The sequence below is a fragment of the Oncorhynchus gorbuscha genome, linkage group LG21, assembly GCF_021184085.1.
Source record: "Oncorhynchus gorbuscha isolate QuinsamMale2020 ecotype Even-year linkage group LG21, OgorEven_v1.0, whole genome shotgun sequence".
NCBI classification, from domain to species: Eukaryota; Metazoa; Chordata; class Actinopteri; order Salmoniformes; family Salmonidae; genus Oncorhynchus; species Oncorhynchus gorbuscha.
Window position 1 is genome coordinate 16,392,960 of NC_060193.1, and position 22,777 is coordinate 16,415,736.

Consider the following 22,777-nt stretch of genomic DNA (forward strand, 5'->3'; position numbering starts at 1 on the left):
TAGGGGCGGGGTGGTAGGGTTAGGGGAAAATAATAATATAGGAAAATATATATAAAATATTTACAAATAATATATATGGGGGATTGGAAATGATGCAGACCATTAAATTGATTGAAGCCGCAATCTATCTGCAATATTAAAGAGGATCTACCCTCCCAACAACAACAAAAATATATATAAATTAAAATAAAGAACATAATGCACGGATTAAACCTGAAATATAGTGCACACAAATCATATAATAGGAATACATTTGAGCAGACGAACAACAGATTTATGTATACAACCACGTTTGTTTCATGACTGACCTTAATCATTTGACAATTAAACGTACAGTGGCCACTGGATAATGTAGTTTTCACTACAATAGTCCACTGGAGTCAAACCAAATCAAATGTTATTTGTCACATGCCCCGAAGACAACAGGTGTAGATCTTACAGTAAAATGTTTACTTTCAAGCCCTACATTACCCAGGGGGCAAAATAAGTATATCATTTTGAGATTACTGTACAAGTAATTATACGTATATCAACTAACTGCATGATGCAAAAAAAAAGAATCCCTGATAATAAAATCGTAACAAATGATCTCCGATAATTGAATACTGAACCAGATCAACGTAACAGTCAAGGCTAGACAGTACTTCCACCGCCGCACCGGTGGGTGGCGGCAGCGTACCCGAATACACGTAAATAATCATATTGAAACCCGCGAGGAAAATATTCCATTGCTGCTAGCACGTAGCTAGCTAGCTATTTGTTTTGATTTCTCTGGCTTGTGTATTTTTAAATAATAACAATCAGAATAATAATCATTACTGTTCCGTTTGTACAAATAACTAGGAACTTAACCGAAGGAAAGCAGCTGCATCCGCACCGTGAATCATTGATTTGTGAGCAACTAATTTATCTAAAGGCTAATGTTAGCTACAGTAGATAGCTAATCATTCCATCTAGCTAGTCAGTTGTTATTTGTCACGTCAAACGTGCTTGCAACTGCGTTAGCTAGCAAAGTAGATGATTTTCAATTTACCAGGCTATCAAATCGTGTGAAAACTCTCGAGTAGGTTGCTCGTGCGTCGAGAAGCTATCGCGTTTGATAACACGACTTTTCCGCATATAGCTAGATCAAGGCCAACGACCTTGCTGTGATGTAAACTTGCAGGACACCTTTGCTTGTTTTGATTTACATATAGTCGTTTTAATGGGGAAAAGAAAAGACATGATCCACCCAAGGTTTCTTTTAGGTGAGTTTTTATTTTATTTGACTGTTGATGTTATGCTCCCACGACTCAAGCGTGGCTGTTTTTCTTTTAGTCCCCCCCCCCTCTCTGTTACTGATCTAACCTGTAATCATCTGGATACGAATGCCTGGTTGGTTGTGAATTGTAGATTTGACACCATCATATTCACTTGCCATAAGAAGCCATTAGGAACAGTCCATAAGCCACTTGTCATTATTTTGAGTCATACATGGCATTATTATAATAATATATGCCATTTAGCAGACACTTTTATCCAAAGCCACTAACAGTCATGCGGTAGGGCTGACCCTGCTTAGTCGACTGGTCAATAAACTGAGATTTCCTTAGTCAAGCATTCTCAAAAAAACTCCATGGTGCACAAGACACTTAACTCAGTGGACTAATCCATTGCGGAGGTCATGGGGATGGCACAGTCCATCACTCTAAGAGAACATTTATGCTTGATCCGAAAATGTGGTCGGAGGCGCCATATTGATGGTGTGACGCAATTGCGGGGTAAGTCGCTCTGGATAAGAGCGTCTGCTAAATGACGTAAATGTAAATGTATAAACACAAATTGACTTCCATCACAAAAGCTCTGCACTGCTCCGCGAAGCATGAATGTCCTGACTTCTGTTGAGGCCGTATCACCGTAAATGTTGCACGGCCAATGCAGATTTCGGATTGACCATGCAGGGGCTTTTAAAGCCAATTTATGCTTGATCTGTGATGTGATCAGAGGCTTCGTTTGGAGAGTGTGACGCAATTGCGGAGCCATGCAGAGGTCAAATCAAGCTCTGTACTGCATTGCTCTATGCCTCTCAAATTTTGTAACAATGTGGAGAGCTCCGTATTGCTCCTCATTGACATTATTGGTTGACGGTAGGTGGGGTCAGGAGGTCCTGTATAAACACAAACTCACTTCCTTGACAACTTCCTTCCCAACACCTCTGCTCCACGAAGTGCAAAAAGTATATTTGCTCTGACTTCTACGGAGGCCGCATCGCAGTAAATGCTGTACAGCCACTGCAGATGTTGGACTGACCATGTAGAGCCTTTTAGACATGTGCTACTAAAATTGTAAATTGTTATATTATGTAAGAATAATGGTGTAACAAATGCGCTTTTGTCCTGCGTTGCATCACGTTTGCTGTCAGCGGTTCTGAAACTTAATGTTCAGTGTACTGTTGAATTGGCGCCTTTCCCTATATGACCTACAGTACCAGTTAAAAGTTTGGACACAACTACTCATTCCAGGGTTTTTCTTTATTTGTATTATTTTCTACATTATAGAATAATAGTGAAAACATCAAAACTATGAAATAACATGGAATCATGTAGTAACCAAAAAAGTGTTAAACAAATCAAAATAAATATTATATTTGAGATTCTTCAAAGTAGCCACCCGTTGCCTTGATGACAGCTTCGCATTCTCTCAACCAGCTTCATGAGGTAGTCAGCTGGAATGCTTTTCCAACAGTCTTGAAGGAGTTCCCACATATGCTGAGCACTTGTTGAACAGCTTTTCCTTCACTCTGGGGTCCAACTCATCCCAAACCATCTCAATTGGGTTGAGGTCTCTGATTTTACTTATCATTTATATCATGTTGTTTACACTGTTCCAAACGAGCAGAAAACACATTTTGTAATCTAACAGCACCTGCTTGTCTCACATAATATGCACGCAGCTCTCGCTCCTATGCCTGCCCTTTTCTTGATCTTCTTCTCCTATTACAATTATTGTTATGATCATCATTATAATAGGTAATGTCATTATCATTAGTTGGTCTCTTGTCCTCTTTAGTCTTAGTACTGTAACTTACTTAGGCTTATTTCAATAAAAAGGCTACCGTATCAATCAATGAATCGTTCGCTCATGTCATCATACGAGTCATTCACGCTTTGAAATGCAATTTAGCATTTTAGTTTTAAAATTAAATAAAAAAGGAGCGAAACAATAAATAAACCGCAATTCACGAATGCATGCAACTGTTTATAGTCTGCTGTAATAGATATAGACTGGTACATTTATACTTTATTTAGTGTAATTTACACTGTTCCAAATGGTAAGAAAAAATAATAATATTGTGATCTAAAAGCACCTGTTTGGTACCCGTGGTGTGTTACGGTGTTTGGAGTTGGTTATAACCAATTTATTAATGTGATTATGATAGGTCAGGCCCTATTAGTCAAGTTCATATAATGCATACATGTTTTACATAAAGAGAGTAGGGGTTGAGGGAATAGGGAATGATGTTCCTAAACAAATTAGGTATTTTTGGCCATTGGACTCTCCCTTGAGTCATTTGTGTGTCTTAGTTATTTCATCACACACTGCGCTTAAAGCATCAGACAAGCTCAGTGCATATAGTTGATTTATTCAAACACATAGGGTGTGTCTATATATGAAGAAAAAAACAACCGAGCCCGAGCCCATACACCAGTGGAGGCTGCTGAGGACTCATAATAATGGCTGGAACGGACTGAAACCATGTGTTTGATGTATTTGATACCATTCCACCTTTTCTGCTCGAGCCATTACCTCGATCCTGTTCTCCCCGATTAAGATACCACCAACCTATGAACAACACTTCTAAATAGGCCTGATTGTCTTTGTCTATTTTGTCTACATATTTATTGGTTATCTGTGACTACAGGTGATGGAGACCACCTGGGGTTACACAGCCTCCATAGGAGGAAACACAAGAAGCATAAGAAGCACAAGAAGAAGCATCACCGTGACGACGGGCACAGCTCCTACTCAGAGGCCCTGGAGTCATCTTCTGGCATCCTGATCAAGCCCCCCACGCAGCTCCGACTCAAGCCCCCCACGCAGCTCCGACTCAAGCCACCCACGCAGCTCCGACTCAAGCCCCCCACACAGCTTCGACTCAAGATCAAACTGGGAGGCCAAACGCTGGGGACCAAAAGGTGAGACCTCGCTGGCTTCTATTTTAAGTGACACAGAGACTACTGAGCTTAACAAGGGTTTCTCAGAAAACATAAATATCATGGTTTGCCCATTGTCTACCAATGGTTTTAACATGGTTTTAGTGCTAAAGATATTCTTTATATTTTGGAGAAACTCACCCGGGCCCTGATCAGTTCCTATTGACTTCTGATGCAAAATATAGGTCCAGCGTTCACGTGACCTGAAACTCTAACCCCCTTCTCGTTATCTCTCCTTTTTCTTAATGAACCAGTGTGCCAACATTCAGTGTGGTCCCTGGTGTAGCCCGCTCCCCGTCTCCTCTGATGATCGTGGACGATGATGACGACTCGGATGATGATGACGATGAGGAGCCTTCTGAGGGTGTCCCACTCGAGCAGTACCGGGCCTGGCTTGGTGAGTGCCAAGGTCTGTCTCTTACTCTCATCATGTCCAATCAATATAAAAGTCATTTCCTGTTTAAACTTATTACTTTACTATACACAGTGCCTTTAGAAAGTGTTCACACCACTTGACTTATTCCACATTTTGTTGTGTTACAGCCGGAATTCAAAATGTATAAAAATAAAACTCACCCATCTACCCAATAATGACAAAGTGAAAACATGTTTTAAGAAACATAAGTATTCATACCCCTGAGTCAATAAATGTTAGAAACACATTTGGCAGTGATTATTGTGAGTCTTTCTGGTTAAGTGTCTAAGAGCTTTCTACACCTGGTTGTTGATCATTGCTAGACAACCACCGGATCGTGCCATAGATTTTCAAGCAGATTTAAGTCTAAACTGTAACTCGACCACTCAGGAACATTCACTGTCTTCTTGGTAAGCAACTCCAGTGTAGATTTGTGTTTTAGGTTATTGTCCTTCTAAAAGGTGAATTCATCTCCCAGTGTCTGTTGGAATTCTTACTGAACCAGGTTTTCCTCTAGGATTTTGTCTATGCTTAGCTCCATTCCATTTATTTTTTCTATCCTGAAAAACTGCCCAGTCCTTAGAGATTACAAGCATATCCATAACATGATGCAACCACCACTATGCTAGAAAATATGGAGAGTGGTACTCAGTAATTTGTTGTATTGGATTTGCCCAAAAACATAATATTGCATTCAGGACAAAAAGTTAATTGCTTTGCCACATTTTTTCAGTATTACTTTTTTTGCAAACAAGATGCATGTTTTGGAATATTCTTTATTCTGTACAGGCTTCTTTCTTTTCATTCTGTCAATTAGGTTAGTATTGTGGAGTAATTACAACATTGTTGATCCAGCCTCAGTTTTCTCCTATCACAGCCATTAAACTCTGTAACTGTTTTAAATTAACCATTGGCCTCAAGGTGAAATCCCTGAGCGGTTTCCTTCCTTTCTGGCAACTCAGTTAGGAAGGACACCTGTATATTTGTATTGACTGGGTGTATTGATATAAAAGTATAATGAATAACTTCGCCATGCTCAAAGGGATATTCAATGTCTGCTTAGATTTTTTTTTTAACCCATTTACCAATGGGTGCCCTTCTTAGCGAGGCATTGTAAAACCTCCCTGGTCTTTGTGGTTGAATCTGTTTGAAATTCACTGCTGGACTGAGGGACCTTACAGATAATTCTGTGTGGGGTACAGAGATGAGGTAGTCATTCAAAAATCATGTTAAACACTTATTGCACACAGAGTCCAATAAGTCCATGCAACTTATTGTGATACTTAAACACATTTTTACCTCTGAACTTATTTAGGCTTGCTTTAACAAAGGAGTTGAATACTTATTGACTGAAGATATTTCAGCTTTATTTTTAATTAATTTGTAAAACTTTGGATCGCAGCCATGTCATTGTAATATCTTGACCATGCACTTGTCTGTTTCTTGTCTCTAGATGAGGACAGTAACCTGGACCCGTCTCCTCTGCCAGACATGGACTCTGACTCCCTGGGGGGACTGGGGGGGCCGGTGGACGAGGAGGAGAAGTGGCTGGACGCCCTGGAGAAAGGAGAGCTGGACGACAACGGAGAGCTGAAGAAGGAGGTCGATGAGTCACTGCTCACAGCCAGACAGGTAACAGGGTCCAGACAGGCCTAGGCTAGTCTGACATGTAGATTTCTGACTTTTCCCTCCACCATGTGATTTAAGGTTACGATATGACCTGAGAAATTGCTAGTGGTTATAAACTTAGGTTACAGAAATGCCCTAACCCTATAGATTTAGGTCTACATTCTACTGTACCTGACTGTGTGTGTGTGCTTGCTTCTGTCTTACAGAAAGCCCTCCTGCATAAGCAACAGAACCAGCCTCTCCTGGAGCTGCCCATGGGCTACAAGGAGAAGGAGATGACCGCTGAGATGATGCAGAAGAGGGAGGAGCGTGCCCGCAAGAGGCGCCTGCAGGCTGCCAAGAAGGCAGAGGAGAACAAGAACCAGACCATTGAGAGGCTCACCAAGACCTCGAAGGCCAAGATCAAGAGCATGAGGGAACGCAAGTCCAAGCAGGCCCAGTGTCCCATGGTCCGCTACTGTGACTCGGCCCAGGGAATGGGGATTTCCTTTCCCAAGGGGGTGCTAGCCCCCACCCCTGCTCCCCCCGTGCCCCCCTCCACCGGCACCGGTAGGGTGCGGAGTAAACGGGTGCAGTAATCTGAAGAGGTACTCGTGCTCCAAGACGGGGATCCCGCTCTGTAGTCTGGAGTGCTACAAGAAGAATCTGGTCCTTGTTGTGGAGAGAGCCACTTGAACTTGACCTCTTTGGAAGGTTTTGGCTTGCTGGCCATACAGACTCTAGGGCTAAATCAAAGGACAAGGTGGATATTTTTTATTTAGCAGATTATAAAAATGCTTTCTTTTTTTTTCTTGATATGTCCAGTAATTGGTCATTTCCTCTGCATTTCTGGTGGCAAACTAATGACATAATTATGTGTACTTACAAAAGAGATGAATGTTGTTCAAATCAATGCATCAGTCAGTCAGTCAAATTTAGCCCTGATAACACTCATCATAATAATGGAGGCTACAGCCACATTAGCCAGTTTGTATTTCATTTCTAGATCCTCTGTTTGTGGAAATCCACGTGATGTAGATTGTATAACAATTTAACAAGGTAACCTTGTTTTGTGAAATGAATCAGCTGAAGTAAATCAGCTTTTTCCTAAAATTACAGTGCTCTTTTGCCTGTTGATCATGAAGGACTTTCATTTGTGTAAATATATCGTTAATGGTTTTGTATTCATTTAGGAAGCTGTAAAGCACCGTATAGCATCATGTTAACATGTTACACACTGTTTGATAAATTGAGAAAATTACCCCAGGAAACCAAAACAGGTTTTTATTTTAATCAACAGACTCAAAGGTGCATTTGTATCACAAATGATTTGACTTCTATGCAAAATACTGTACATCTTAAATACAATACCCCCCCACACTCAACAACATATAGGAATTTAACTCCACTTAAGGCGGTTGCCATGCCAATGTGGAGAGGCTAGCAAGCAAGAACAGTCACATTATTTGGTCAGGCACACTTAAAAGGTGCTACACATAGGATTTTTGCACTGCAATTTCAGCAGTCAGATGTTTGAGCTGGTGGACCAAAACCCAAAGTAAAGGCTCAAGTGCAATTCTCTGCCATGTTACAGGGAAATGGGATGAGGGGGAGTTTTGTTTTGAATGCAGCCTTATGCTAGGTGAATTGCAAAATATTTCACAGCAATTTAGATTGTACAATGATTCCCTACACTATCCAGTGCTTGTTTTCACGCGAACAGTGTAGAATTTTTACAACCAGGAAATGACAGAGCGATTTCCACTAGATAACAAAGCCAAAGTCAGATGCTGCTCTGGCGGGCCAAAATCAATAGGCAAATATCACAGCCAATCATAACACTGGTGGGTAAGTAGCACTGTGAAACACTGTCATTCCACTATTACTGCAGATATATTATGGACATTTTCAGAAATTAAAAAGTAAAAATCCTATGTGTAGCACCTATAAGTGAACAGCAATGTCAGAACCACTGAACTAGAATGAGATTATATTTCTACAGTCAGAACAGCAGCAAAATGCTTTCCCTGCAGCCTGTTTTCTGAGGTATTATTGAGTTTAGTGGCTTGTCCTACATGGCACACTATTCCCTACATAGTGCACTACTTTTGACCAGATTCAAAAGCTGTGCACTCAATACAGAGTAGGGTGCCATTTCGGACACAAAATTGTTGCATCCAGTAAACCCAGGGCATCGTTCAGTAGGCAAGTGTAGAGAGACGTTACAGATAGAAATGCAATGAATAGAGCTGATGTGATTCCTTACAATAATATTCTACATATCAGGCATGTTTTTTTCTATTTAATATATTTCTATCTGAATGTTCCACAGCGTTGTCCCCTGCTGTTCCACTGGAGCTGGTCCAAGTCTAACAGAGAACAACCTTGGTCTTTCCTTTTATCTGCTGTCAGGTGATCAATGTCTGTCTGGAACAAGACAAGTCTTAGTTCCCGCAATATCTCAGACAGACAGTAAGCAGGCGTTGAGGTCGACTATGAAACGTTGAAGACCAGGGTCGTGTTCATTAGGGTGTACTGTTGTAAAATATTTTGTGACGGGGAAACAAACAAGCGGTTCTCATTGGAGTTCAGGTAGCCCCTCCCGGTTTCTATCAGTTTTCTCCCATTTGATGCCTAATGAAAAGAACCCAGGGTTGTGCACCGCTGTCTGTAGGTAGTAGTGTTATCAGAGTTCATTAAGAGACTGTAGGCAGACGGCTCGTCACAAGGCCAGGCCGAAAGATAGGCGGAAGGCCATCTCCACGGGAACCTCTGCCACGGAGTCATGAAAACACACATAGAATTCCTGAGGGACGGGTTCTAGAAGCATCCGGCTGGAACACAGAGAGACAACAGAGCTTCAAAGTGAGAAAGAGGAGGAAAATGGCAAGAGTGGGTTTCTGGGGCATCCTAATAATATCTACATTCTCCTGAAGTGTGCATTTGTTCACTTCCCTTCATGGATTTTAAAGGAATTGACTGGTATATGGAAACGCTCTCTAGCCCATGCCTCCACCAATCCAATTATTTTCATTTTGTGGGGAATAGTGAACGAGTGCACATTTCAGGAGAAAGGAGATATTATTGGGCCGCACCCAAGGCAGAGGAGCATGGGTAGGCAGGACATAATTGCGAAGTGATTAAAAAAATTGAACAAAAAGCCCTAGAGGTCAGGAGAGTAGGCAATACAGGACCACCTTGATAAATTAAGAGCTCTCTGCCCAGTATGCGTCTAACTGCCACTGAAACCCAGCTGTTTCATGGTGGTCTGCTACTCCAAGCCTCTCACTCAAAGTTAACTCCAGTGTTTTTACTTCCCTTCTTTACTCTACCACCCAGACAGTTTTACTTCCCTTCTTTACTCTACCACCCAGACAGTTTTACTTCCCTTCTTTACTCTACCACCCAGACAGTTTTACTTCCCTTCTTTACTCTACCACCCAGACAGTTTTACTTCCCTTCTTTACTCTACCACCCAGACAGTTTTACTTCCCTTCTTTACTCTACCACCCAGACAGTTTTACTTCCCTTCTTTACTCTACCACCCAGACAGTTTTACTTCCCTTCTTTACTCTACCACCCAGACAGTTTTACTTCCCTTCTTTACTCTACCACCCAGACAGTTTTACTTCCCTTCTTTACTCTACCACCCAGACAGTTTTACTTCCCTTCTTTACTCTACCACCCAGACAGTTTTACTTCCCTTCTTTACTCTACCACCCAGACAGTTTTACTTCCCTTCTTTACTCTACCACCCAGACAGTTTTACTTCCCTTCTTTACTCTACCACCCAGACAGTTTTACTTCCCTTCTTTACTCTACCACCCAGACAGTTTTACTTCCCTTCTTTACTCTACCACCCAGACAGTTTTACTTCCCTTCTTTACCACTCAGACAGACCTCTCCCCCCGAGGGCCACCTGTAGTCACACACACACACACACACACACACACACACACACACACACACACACACGAGGGCGTCCAAAATCAACAGCCCGAGACAGAACCAAAGTGCCATCAGTCATTTCTACAAGGACAGACCACCATCCCTACACTACAAACCCTACATTCATTACAGACATCACTCATAATGCTGCCAACGCACACAAAGCCATAATTCATAACACTGACCCTGTATAGCAACAGAGGCTAAATAAATATAATAGGAGACTCAATCATATACAGTGGAGTTGGGTGGGCTGCCACACTATGTAAGCACAGACACAGTTGGCTTAGTCTTAATTTGGCACCCTATTCCCCATATAGTACACTGAGCCGCTCTGGTCAAATCTAGTCTACAGCATATCGAGAATAGGGTACGTGAGAAGACAAAATGTTTCCTCATATATTATATTGGCTAGGTCTCTAAATTGTGCACTACATAGGGAACAGGGTACCATTTAGTATTTTGCACTGTCATATACCCTATCACCCAGTAGGTCATGGTGGGAGCAGGCTTCCTCTGGTCGGTCCAGTTCTCAGGTTTACACTGGAACAGAACCCCGTGTTCCTTCACTGGGCCCAGCCCATGGGTCCTCTGGGGTCTGTCTGTACCCCGCCTACCCTGCTAACAGAGATAAAAACACATTTATATAGACCGAGAAGTCTATGATGTTATACATAAACACTACCTTTGTTGTTCCAACTCTAGTCTCGCATTGCCATACATCCCAAAAATCATCGTTGTCATACCTCCCTTGGAAATTTGTATTGCAAGAACGTTTTGAATTGTTTGCTGGCTCCCAACGGCAAGATGTTTTTTTTTGTACAATATATTTATTGGCATTTTTTAATATATTTTTTTACAATTTAACAAGCATCAAAATATGACACAGATAATGCCCTGTTATTCCTCAACTGCAAGATTTTGATAGGATGTTAGATTTCAAGAACCCCCCCCCCCCACACACCCATAGAAGGGGTGCTGTGTGTTCTGTGCATCACTGTTTTCCGTCTGGGTAGTTGTTCCCTATGCTAGTTTCAAGTGCTATTTTTTAAGTTATCAAGTGTGGCCGACAGTCTGCGATTTATATATATTGAAATTGAGAGTGGATTACGCTGGTAAAGTCAAACGTCCTAGCACCTTCTAAACCGGGATCGAACCAGGGTCTGTAGTGACGCCTCTAGCACTGAGATGCAGTGCCTTAGACCGCAGCGTGCTACAACCGAAAATATCGTAAAGATTGTCCATTATTTTGTTTTTGTAAGAACCAAAAAAACATGCAACGGGAGAACCTATTCAAGTAAGTAAATACAGTTTTTAAATGTTAAAAACAATGTATTATACGCTAGCTAGCCTGCTATAGTAGGACACTTTGCAGGCTAACTCGACTGAGCTGTCATCTAGCTAACTTTGCACACTGTTTAGCTAAGTTAATCAAATGTCATCAGCTGGCTAAATTCCTATTAGATCTCTATCTTGATGTAATCAGCTGTCAGTAAAGGCTACTGGACAGGGCAGGTCATTTTGTGGGAGGACATTCTGAAAATATTCTCCCGTTCCAGTCCCTAGAGAGGACAACTTTGAGGAGAGAGATAATAGCAACATAATATTCAGTGCTGTCTAATTGGAGTATTCTGAAGCCTGTTTCTTTGTGATGTTTTCTGTCCACAGATATGGGAAGCTGTGAAAGCATGTTTGCAGATTAATAGAGGTCCCAATGAATATCCCAAGAGACTAAGGGTATATCCTATATGTTAGCAAATGTTGTATACAAAATACAGTTAAAAATCACACACAATGTATAAACCTATTAGAATTGGAGCAGGGCAATCCTGCTAGAGGTCTGCTGGGTGTGCAGGGTTTTGTTTCAGCCCAGCAATAATACACCTGATTCAACATATCAAATCTAATGAGATGATAATCAAGTGTGCTATTGCTGGGTTCAAATAGAAGTCTGCTCACCCAGTGGATCAGGGATCAGTGGAGCAAGGTTGGTCAACGGTAGTATAGGGGATGCGCATTACGGGTAGTATTGTATTTTTTATATACATTTCTGACTTACGGCACCTGGTATTCCCATGCGGTCTCCCATCCCAGTACTAACCAGGCCCTGAACAGGTGTGTTCTGCTACTTCTTATCACCCTGCTCGCTTAACCCGCAGCGATCTAATAGGAAGTTAGCTAGCTGATGACATTGAATTAACTTAGTTTAACAGTGTGAAAAGTTAACTAGATAGCAGCTCAGTTGAGTTAGCCTACAGCCGCAACAATGTGTCAGAGGAAACACTGTTCGACTGATGTCCGGGTTCAGCTTGCAGGCGCCCTGCCCTGTCACAAGGAGTCGCTAGAGAACGATGTGCCAAGAAAATCCCCACCGGCGAAACCCTCCCCTGCCCCGGACTGCGCTGGGCCATCCTATGGGGCTCCTGGTCACAGCCGGTTGTGAAACAGCCTGGGATCAAAACCCAGGTTGGAGTGGCGCCTCGGCACTGCAGTCATTCATTCATTTTAGGAATGTTACATGCAAAATGATTGCAGTTGTTCCCATAGATAGACAGCACATGGTATCACTGACCCTGGATAAGCTAGCGACTGGACGAATACAGCTGACCTTTTAGGTCAATAATATGCTGTTTTTATAAAAACAATGTGTAGGCTTTATAATGTTGAGAGAAATCTAACTACCTAGGTAGCTTACAAGGTTAGCTGACTTTATCAAAACAAACCACATTGTGGCTAGCTATTTATTGTCCCTCATGCTTTCCCTCAGGTCAGCATTGTAGGCCATTTCTCCCCTCTTGCTGCAGCTTTAGCACATCTCGAAATAACAGAGAAAATGTTGTCCCTACGTCACTAATTTGATTGGTTTGACGTGTTGCAAGGCGTCACTGATTTACAACGGGTTCCGACCCCTCTAGATTTCTGCCATGGAACATCCCCAGGCTTCCCATTTTAGGGAAGCCTAGTTCGCAACGAGGCTATTACAACTCAGACACATTGTTACATATGAGAGTGTGTGTGAGAGAGAGAGAGAGAGAGAGAGAGAGAGAGAGAGAGAGAGAGAGAGAGAGAGAGAGAGAGAGAGAGAGAGAGAGAGAGAGAGAGAGAGAGAGAGAGAGAGAGAGAGAGAGAGAGAGAGAGAGAGAGAGAGAGAGAGAGAGAGAGAGAGAGAGAGAGAGAGAGAGAGAGAGAGAGAGAGAGAGAGAGAGAGAGAGAGAGAGAGAGAGAGAGAGAGAGAGAGAGAGAGAGAGAGAGAGAGAGAGAGAGAGAGAGAGAGAGAGAGAGAGAGAGAGAGAGAGAGAGAGAGAGAGAGAGAGAGAGAGAGAGAGAGAGAGAGAGAGAGAGAGAGAGAGAGAGAGAGAGAGAGAGAGAGAGAGAGAGAGAGAGAGAGAGAGAGAGAGAGTGTGTGTGTGTGTGTGTCTGGGTATGTGCGTGCATGTACACACCCATGTGTGTGTGTTTCGTATCTCACCCTGGACGGTAGACTCTGCTGGAACGTGGCCCGTATGGAGAGGCAGCAGTGGTGGAAGTTACGTATGAGCTGAGGGTGGATGGAGCCGCTGAGCTGGGCCAGCTCCCTGTGTGTAGGAGCTATGAAGATGCCCTGTACTGTCTCCATCAGCACATAGTGGAACAGAGTGTTCTCTGCCCCAGATGTCAACCTGGGAACACAGCACAGAGAGAGTGGAATGGGATAGAATAGTAGAGAATGGATGGAATAGAAACGAATGGAATAGATTGGATGGAATAGAAAATAATGGAATGGAATAGAATGGGGTGTTAGAAGTTAGTTTATCCTTGTTGTAATAATGGTCTAACATTGCTGGCCTGTTTCACTCACTTAATGGTGTGGTACATCTCCTCTGTTTCTCTCTCTGTCAGACTCTTCTTCAGGGTGCCCAGGTAGAATGGGTTAGGGTGCTTCATCTTGGGAATCTAGGGGAACAAATAGAAAACAAAATGTCCATTGGTAAATGACAAAAGCCATAGATTCCCATGCATACTGTGCTCACTAAAAACTCTATTTTCTCCTAGTTGTGTATGCGTGTCTAACAAATGTAAGGTATCAAAGTCAATACAGCTGATGGAACCTTAGCAAGGGGGAAGGTTATGACGATACCTTGAAAATACTTCCACTGGCTCCACTCCCATCAGATCCACCCGAACCCAGCGAGTCTCTCCGCCCGTCCAGCTTCCGGGCTGAGTCCGGGGTGGAGTGTGGACTGAGCCCTGTCTGCCCTCCTACACCCCCCTCCGGCTGTCCCTCGCTCCCACTGTCCGACTGACTCCTCTGGGGGCTAGGTCTCCGGGCACCCCCTCCGAAGAGGCTCCTGCCCACTCCCTTCCCCCCTCCCTGGGTGGAGGACGGTGGCTTCACAGCCCCAGCCAGCTTACTGAGGACAGGGGACGATGCAGCCATGGTGTCCAACCTGAGGACCACAATGGAAGTAAGTATTCTGACCACTTTGTCTCATCCTGGAGGATTTTATACCAATGTCAGATCTTAATTTGATCACCCTTTTGCAGTATAACTTCCCTGCAATGCAGGAAATGTAAAACCTTTAGTGTACAGTGCATTTGGAATGTATTCAGACCCATTCACTTTTTTCACATTTTGTTACGTTACAATCTAAACACAATACTCGATAATAACAAATCAAAAACACGTTTTTTTCCATTTATTTTGCAAAAAAAACTACTGAAATATCACATTTACACAAGTATTCAGACCCCTTACTCAGTACTTTGTTGAAGCACCTATGGCAGCGATTATAGCCTCGAGTCTTCTTGGGTATGACGCTACAAGCTTGGCACACCTGTATTTGGGGAGTTTCTCCCATTCCTCTCTGCAGATCCTCTCAAGGTTGGATGGGAAGCGTTGCTGCCACTCCTGCGTTGTCTTGGCTGTGTGCTTAGGGCCGTTGTCCTGTTGGAAGGTGAACCGTCGCCCCAGTTTGAGGTCCTGAGCATTCCGGAGCAGGGTTTCATCAAGGATCTCTCTGTAATTTCCTCGGTTCATCCTTCCCTCGATCCTGACCAGTCTGCCAGTCCCTGCCGCTGAAAAACATCCCCACAGCATGATGCTGCCACCACAATGCTTCACCATAGGGATAGTATTGGCCAGGTGATGAGCGGTGCCTGTTTTCCTCCAGACGTGACACAATTCTGGCCAAATAGTTCAATCTTGGTTTCATCAGACTAGATCATCTTTTTTCTCATGGTCAGAGTCCTTTAGGTGCCTTCTGGCAAACTCCAAGTGGAGTGGCTACTGTCTGGCCACTACTATTAAGGCCTGATTAGTGGAGTACTGCAGAGATGGTTGTCCTTCTAGAAGGTTCTCCCATCTCCTCAGAGGAACTCTGGAGCTCTGTTAGAGAGTGACCATCGGGTTCTTGGTCACCTCCTTGACCAAGGCCATTCTCCCCCGATAGCTCAATTTCTTGGTGGTTCCAAACTTAATCCATTTAAGAATGATGGAGGCCACTGTGTCTTTTGGTACCCTTCCCCAGATCTGTGCCTCAACACAATCCTGTCTTGGAGCTCTACGGGAAATTCCTTCGACCTCATGGCTTGGTTTGGCTCTGACATGCACTGTCAACTGTGGGTTTACCACAGGTGGACTCCAATCAAGTTGTACAAACATCTCATGGATGATCAATGGAAACAGGATGCACCTGTGCTCAATTTTGAGTCTCATAGCAAAGGGTCTGAATAGCTATGTAAATAAGGTATCTGTTTTTTATGTTTAATACATTTGCAAAATGTCTAAAAACAAGTTTTTGCTTTGTCATTATGGGGTATTGTTTGTGGATTGATGAGGGGGAAAAGTATTTAATCAATTTTAGAATAAGGCTTTAATGTAACTAAGCGGAAAAAGTGAAGGAGTCTGAATACTTTCTGAAAACTCTGTATTCAAGGTTTAAAAAGGCTTCTGAAGTTTGTCATTTCCACTTTGAAATTTCAGACTTGATTTTCCATTACGAAAAAGGTATCAACCCCTACAAAAATGTACATTAATTATAATTCACATTTCCTGTTGCTGCAAACTTATTTTCCAGGTGTAGCAAACTGGCTTAAATTAAGATCCTAAATGTGTATGTGTGTTTTACTACTAAACTAAGGTTAATTTGTTGTAAAGTATTTAACTTAACTGCTAAACTAAAACTAACCTGTCCCGGGCAGAGGAGGGGAGGAACCAGTCAGCACAAGAGAGGCAGGGTGCGGGCGGGGCGGCCAGGCGTTCCTCCATCCCTACGTCCAGCCCCTCCAGCTGCAGGAGGGTGGCCTTGACCTGGTCCACGTACACACAGTCAGGTCCCGGGGCCCCCAGGGCAGGGGACGCACAGCCCCCTGCCTCCAGGAGGACGCACTGCATGAAATGCCTCTGGGGGAGAAGGAGAGAGAATGTGTGGGTTCACAGAAGTGTCTGGGAGGAAAAGGGTCAACTCACTAGATGGAAAAGGTTGATAGGTGTCTAAGTTGATAATGGCAGCCATCTTGGTCAGGGATCAAGTCTAACTGGATTAAGATGCATTTCTTCTTTTTAGTAATGCAGAAGAAAATAATGTGTTTCTAAAATGAAAGCTTTCCAGACCAAGATGGCCATCCTTTAGTGTTCTATTTAATACTACAATCTTACCAGTCCCACTATGAGCAGGAAGTAGCGTCCCTGTGGCTGGCAGTAGCCGGGCCTGGTACAGTGGTTGTTATTGGTCTGTGTCTGGGGGTTCTGGGTGCGATGTTGTGGGAACACCTCTCTCCAGATGACCAGCTGGCCCACGCGCTGCTCTGCTGCCAGGGGGAGGAGACAGTAGTGCTGGCAGTACAGACAAACATCCAGCAGGTCTTCCTTGGGGAGGTGGTTGGCTATCAGGTAGCCCTGTAGAGAGACAGAGAACACACACCCACAGGAACAAACACACACACGTAGACAAACAGAACACACACACAGGAACAAAAGAACGCACACACGCGCACACACACAGATCACACAATAAATATAAAACAGTGTTCATATTTTTAGTAACACAGGTTGCCTGATCTTATTAAAGAGCCACACCTTCTCTACACTTAAGGTGATGGTGATGGAGACTGGAGTCTACTGAACGACCTACTTCTTCTACACATCATTCATATGCAAGCATTAGTTGTTAGGCTGATGGTGTGACATCCAGGGAATGAAGTAGTACAGTGTGTTATCCTGGGTGATATTATGCTATCTATATAATCACATTTAACTGGCTCTTTCTTCCTATCCATCCAAGGGTGTCTGTGAGGTGTTGGACTTCACCGTGGGCCCAGGTGTCAAGTGTGTGTGGAAAGGACCAGCGATCCAGCAGACAGGTGTCAGGTGTGTGTGTGTGTGTCACCCACCTTGTAGAACAGACAGGAGCCCAGCGTCACGTAGAGACGCCTCATGCCATAGAAGTCTTCTGACTGAGAGAGAGAGAGGACTATCTTCATTATCAGTTTCAGAAGGTCAGACATGAATGATTAAGTAGCCTGCTGCTCTCTCTCTTTCACTCACTCACTGGCTCATTAAATATCCACAGGCAGGTCCAGAAATAGACTCACCTTCTCCTCTCACTACTAGGCCCAACAGAGGGAAGGAGACAGCTGGTGGCTCTGTTTAATGAAATGGCACCCTACTCCCTATAAAGTGCACCGATTTGACCAGAGTCCTATGTAACGATTTGACTTACCATTTCTCCAAAATCTGACGATTCAAAGTCTGAGAGAACAGTGTCAACCTCCATCTGTGAATAGACAGACGATCAATAGAATTCTGACATACAATTGTAATTTTACAGCACAGATGTAGTGAGTTATTTCTGCATTAACAATGGCTGCAGAGTCAACCATGCTCTGGAGCATCTCGCATTGGAAAAGAGTCTGAGCAGAAAACTGGTTGGCAGGATCCCTTGTCATTTTTACCGCCAGACAGCAGAGGGCAGCAAAGACGAGACATAATAAATCAATAAAGACATCCAAGATCATGGATGGGCAACTCCAGTCCTCAGGGCCTGATTGGTGTCACACTTTTGCCCCAGTCCCAGCTAACACACCTGACTCCAATAATCAACTAATCATGATCTTCAGATTAGAATGCAATTAGTTTAATCAGCTGTGTTTTGCTAGGGATGGGGGGAAAGAGTGACACCACTCCAGCCCCAGAGGACGTAGTTGCCCATCCCTGATCAAGATTGCAAAAAAAGCCCAGTCATATTATAGCAAGAGCAAATTCCTAAACTTATCACTGACATGCGAGTCTAAAACACTTTTCATAGGACAAGAAAGGTAGTTAAAGCATGAGAAAGCACAAACACCAAATGGTGAAGACAAAAATGAACAGGAAGTGCTTCATCACAACCATGGCCCGAAGCTGTGGCCCATGCAGACCTTTATCTCAGGAGGCAGGGTGAGCCATCGGACCGCCGGCAGTCCGTCCAGGAAGAGAGTCTCCGAGACATCAGGGGGCGTGGGCACGGAGCTGCCACTCAACCTGGAGGGGTGGATCAGCTGCTGGAAGAACAGGCAGAAGAAATGGTCCAGTCTGGGGGCATGGTCCACCTGGCAAAATGCACTGAGAAGGAGAGGATGAAAAGATGGAGGGAGAGATGGAGGATGGGAAGAGGTAGAGGGAAAAAAAGCTTATTTAGGTTTGATGTAATATAACAGCATCAAATGGGAAGCCAGAAAAACTGGAACTGCTTGAACCGGGAAATCAAACCAGCATCCGAAATGGCACCCTATTCCCTACATAGTGCACTACTTTTGGTCAAATTTAGGATGCATCCCTAGTCAATGACCAGGACTGGAGACCGTCAACAGACCTGCCCAGAGATCCATACATCACGTTGAGAGTCCTGACCACACCTCCCACTACCGTCTGCAGAGAGAGCAGAGGAACCCTGAAGAAAACAAGAGAACATAACACACAGTCAACGAGGAGGAGGAGATCAAAAATATTAATAGGGCACATGGTCAAGAAAAGCTATAACATTTAGCTGACATGTGATTGAGTGAGACGGTGTATTGAATATGGAAGTATGTATTTGATGCTATGATTGACTTCGGATGACTTTGATGTGTTGATACCACAGGAGGTTGGTGGCACCTTAATTGGGAAGGACGGGCTCTTGGTAATGGCTGGAGCCGAATAAGTGGAATGGTTTCAAATACATCAAACACATGGTTTCCTCATGGTTTCCACATGGTTTCCACATGGTTTCCACATGGTTTCCACATGGTTTCCACATGGTTTCCACATGGTTTCCACATGGTTTCCACATGGTTTCCACATGGTTTCGTCATGGTTTCCACATGGTTTCCTCATGGTTTCCTCATGGTTTCCACATGGTTTCCACATGGTTTCCACATGGTTTCCACATGGTTTCCACATGGTTTCCACATGGTTTCCATGTGTTTGATGCCATTCCATTTACTCCATTCCAGACATTATTATGAGCCATCCTCCCCTCTGCAGCCTCCACTGGTCGGTACCTCTCAGCAGGCAGGCCGATCACCAGCAGGTTGTTGCTCTCCTTCCAGTAGCCCACATGGACCAGCTGTTTACGGAGCAGGAGAGACGAGCTGATGAGGGGGATGGAGGGGAGGAGGAGAAAGAAAAAGAGAAGACGGGTAGAGTGCAGACAAAAAAAAAGAGGGGGAATAAGACAGAAGAGGAGAGGAGGGGGAGGAGAAGGCAGAAGGTTAGAGCACAGAAAAGAAAGAGGGGGAGAGGAGGAGAGGAAAGCGAGAGGAAGAACCGGTGCAGGAGAAAAGATAGAGAAGAAATATAACCATGGCAGGAATTTCCATTTTTAGTAGTTCGTATATTTAATTGGGGCTTTGTATATTCACTACCTCTGTGGCAGTCTTACCTGACTAACCTAACCCTCTATTTGCTGTTCCCAATAAACTTCTTCAGTATTTCTGGAGGCCACGGCAAACAGGAAGTGGACATTTTCTTATTTCATTGGAATTCTTACTGAGCTCCCACAATATGTATATGATTGTACAGACTTTGTTTACCTGACTATCTGTCCCCCGGTGACATTCTCCAGCATGTCACACAAAGTGAGGAAGATCCCTCGGACTCCCTTCAGCTGGCTGGACGCCTCAGAAACAGGGTACTGGTACAGGATCTCTTGCTGAGAAAGTACACAGACAGACATTCTGTTAGAGAAGACAGAGCACGGGGCAGGCTCCCCTGTATTGTCTGAGCCGACTACTTCAGGAGAGGGCCGGGGGGAGTTTGGGTCGACCACTTTGGACATTGGCTGAGGGGAGGGTAAATGAGGAGTAGGGCCTCATAGGACAAAAGCAAACAAGGACAAAAGCTGGGAGAATCCTTAAAAATGCCAGACATTCACCTCTGGGTCAACAACACCAACACTTGTACCACAGACAAAGTTATATTCAGGCACGTTAGCTGGCTAACTCCTCCATCCTGCTATGTAGTATACACCTCAGGCACTGAAACTATGATTGGTTTCCTAGTAATAAACATTTCTATCCAGCACAGTCTTCAAGATGCATCTTAATGTTCTGACCTAACAATCAGCTTCCACCATATTGCTTCCACCTGTCAAGTCTGTCAAGTCCTCCTTTTTCCATCAAAATAAATATAAAAACACTCACACTGTGTGTGTACCCACAGAAACACAGATTTCAAAATGCACACACACAGGCTACACACAACAACTTCTGTCATTTCTCCTACTCTATAATCGGCGGACAAGCTGATGTGTTTTCGAATTCCAAGTTCTGAGAGAGAGAGAGAACTGGTGTAGAGAGAGAGAGAGAACTGGTGTAGAGAGAGAGAGAGAAAGAGAGAGAGAGAGAACTGGTGTAGAGAGAGAGAGAGAGAGTACTGGTGTAGAGAGAGAGAGAGAGTACTGGTGTAGAGAGAGAGAGAGAGAGAGACTGGAGAGAGAGAGAGAGAGAGAGAGAACTGGTGTAGAGAGAGAGAGAGAGAGAGAGAACTGGTGTAGAGAGAGAGAGAGAGAGAGAGAGAGAGAGAGAGAGAGACTGGAGAGAGAGAGAGAGTACTGGTGTAGAGAGAGAGAGAGAGAGAGAGTACTGGTGTAGAGAGAGAGAGAGAGAGAGTACTGGTGTAGAGAGAGAGAGAGAGAGAGTACTGGTGTAGAGAGAGAGAGAGAGAGTACTGGTGTAGAGAGAGAGAGAGAGAGAGTAGAGAGAGAGAGAGAGAACTGGTGTAGAGAGAGAGAGAGAGAACTGGTGAGAGAGAGAGAGAGAGAGAGAACTGGTGTAGAGAGAGAGAGAGAGAACTGGTGTAGAGAGAGAGAGAGAGAACTGGTGTAGAGAGAGAGAGAGAGAGAACTGGTGTAGAGAGAGAGAGAGAGAGAGAACTGGTGTAGAGAGAGAGAGAGAGAGAACTGGTGTAGAGAGAGAGAGAGAACTGGTGTAGAGAGAGAGAGAGAACTGGTGTAGAGAGAGAGAGAGAGAGAGAACTGGTGTAGAGAGAGAGAGAGAGAGAACTGGTGTAGAGAGAGAGAGAGAGAGAGACTGGTGGTGTAGAGAGAGAGAGAGAGAGAGAGAGAAGAGAGTGAGAGAACTGAGAGAGAGAGAGAGAGTACTGGTGTAGAGAGAGAGAGAGAGTACTGGTGTAGAGAGAGAGAACTGGTGTAGAGAGAGAGAGAGAGAGAGGTGTAGAGAGAGAGAGAGAGAGAGAACTGGTGTAGAGAGAGAGAGAGAGAGAGAGAACTGGTGTAGAGAGAGAGAGAGAGAGAGAGAACTGGTGTAGAGAGAGAGAGAGAGAGAGAACTGGTGTAGAGAGAGAGAGAGAGTACTGGTGTAGAGAGAGAGAGAACTGGTGTAGAGAGAGAGAGACTGGTGTAGAGAGAGAGAGGTGAGAACTGGTGTAGAGAGAGTGAGAGAGAGAGAGAGAGAACTGGTGTAGAGAGAGAGAGAGAGAGAGAGAACTGGTGTAGAGAGAGAGAGAGAGAACTGGTGTAGAGAGAGAGAGAGAGAACTGGTGAGAGAGAGAGAGAGAGAGAGAACTGGTGTAGAGAGAGAGAGAGAGAGAGAACTGGTGTAGAGAGAGAGAGAGAGAGAACTGGTGTAGAGAGAGAGAGAGAGAACTGGTGTAGAGAGAGAGAGAGAGAGAGAGAACTGGTGTAGAGAGAGAGAGAGAGTACTGGTGTAGAGAGAGAGAGAGAGTACTGGTGTAGAGAGAGAGAGAGAGAGTACTGGTGTAGAGAGAGAGAGAGAGAGAGAGAGTACTGGTGTAGAGAGAGAGAGAGAGAGTACTGGTGTAGAGAGAGAGAGAGTACTGGTGTAGAGAGAGAGAGAGAGAGAGTAGTACTGGTGTAGAGAGAGAGAGAGACTGGTGTGTGTAGAGAGAGAGAGAACTGGTGTAGAGAGTAGAGAACTGGTGTAGAGAGAGAGAGAGAACTGGTGTAGAGAGAGAGAGAGAGAGAGAGAGAACTGGTGTAGAGAGAGAGAGAGAGAGAGAGAGAGTACTGGTGTAGAGAGAGAGAGAGACTGGTGGAGAGAGAGAGAGAGTACTGGTGTAGAGAGAGAGAGAGAGAGTACTGGTGTAGAGAGAGAGAGAGAGAGAGTACTGGTGTAGAGAGAGAGAGAGAGTACT

General features: G+C 44.1%; 2 protein-coding genes across 6 annotated transcripts in view; one reads left to right on the forward strand and one right to left on the reverse strand.

Annotated features, from left to right (window-relative positions):
• The first annotated feature begins 681 nt into the window (after positions 1-681).
• ino80b (INO80 complex subunit B) lies at positions 682-7,493 on the forward strand. The gene is given in 6 exon segments (XM_046319030.1): positions 682-1,247; positions 3,902-4,175; positions 4,448-4,590; positions 6,062-6,240; positions 6,444-6,776; positions 6,778-7,493. Coding segments are annotated over 6 exon segments (1,107 nt in total). The 5' UTR covers positions 682-1,204; the 3' UTR covers positions 6,913-7,493.
• intu (inturned planar cell polarity protein) overlaps positions 7,475-22,777 on the reverse strand; it is a 50,831-nt gene continuing 35,528 nt past the window's right edge. For 2 of the 5 annotated variants that reach the window (XM_046319029.1, XM_046319026.1), the window contains exons 5-17: positions 20,197-20,315; positions 19,666-19,755; positions 18,996-19,073; positions 18,562-18,745; positions 17,865-17,918; positions 17,536-17,598; positions 16,802-17,041; positions 16,332-16,546; positions 14,282-14,591; positions 14,003-14,097; positions 13,634-13,823; positions 10,643-10,782; positions 7,475-9,050 (exon numbers count right to left, since the gene is read on the reverse strand). In XM_046319029.1, the coding sequence (XP_046174985.1) occupies positions 8,939-9,050; positions 10,643-10,782; positions 13,634-13,823; positions 14,003-14,097; positions 14,282-14,591; positions 16,332-16,546; positions 16,802-17,041; positions 17,536-17,598; positions 17,865-17,918; positions 18,562-18,745; positions 18,996-19,073; positions 19,666-19,755; positions 20,197-20,315 (1,890 nt within the window). In that variant the 3' untranslated portion in view covers positions 7,475-8,938. Of the gene's footprint in view, positions 10,136-10,642; positions 10,786-13,633; positions 13,824-14,002; positions 14,098-14,281; positions 14,592-16,331; positions 16,547-16,801; positions 17,042-17,535; positions 17,599-17,864; positions 17,919-18,561; positions 18,746-18,995; positions 19,074-19,665; positions 19,756-20,196; positions 20,316-22,777 lie in introns of all 5 variants that reach the window. The other 3 variants (XM_046319027.1, XM_046319025.1, XM_046319028.1) reach the window with 2 other exon arrangements.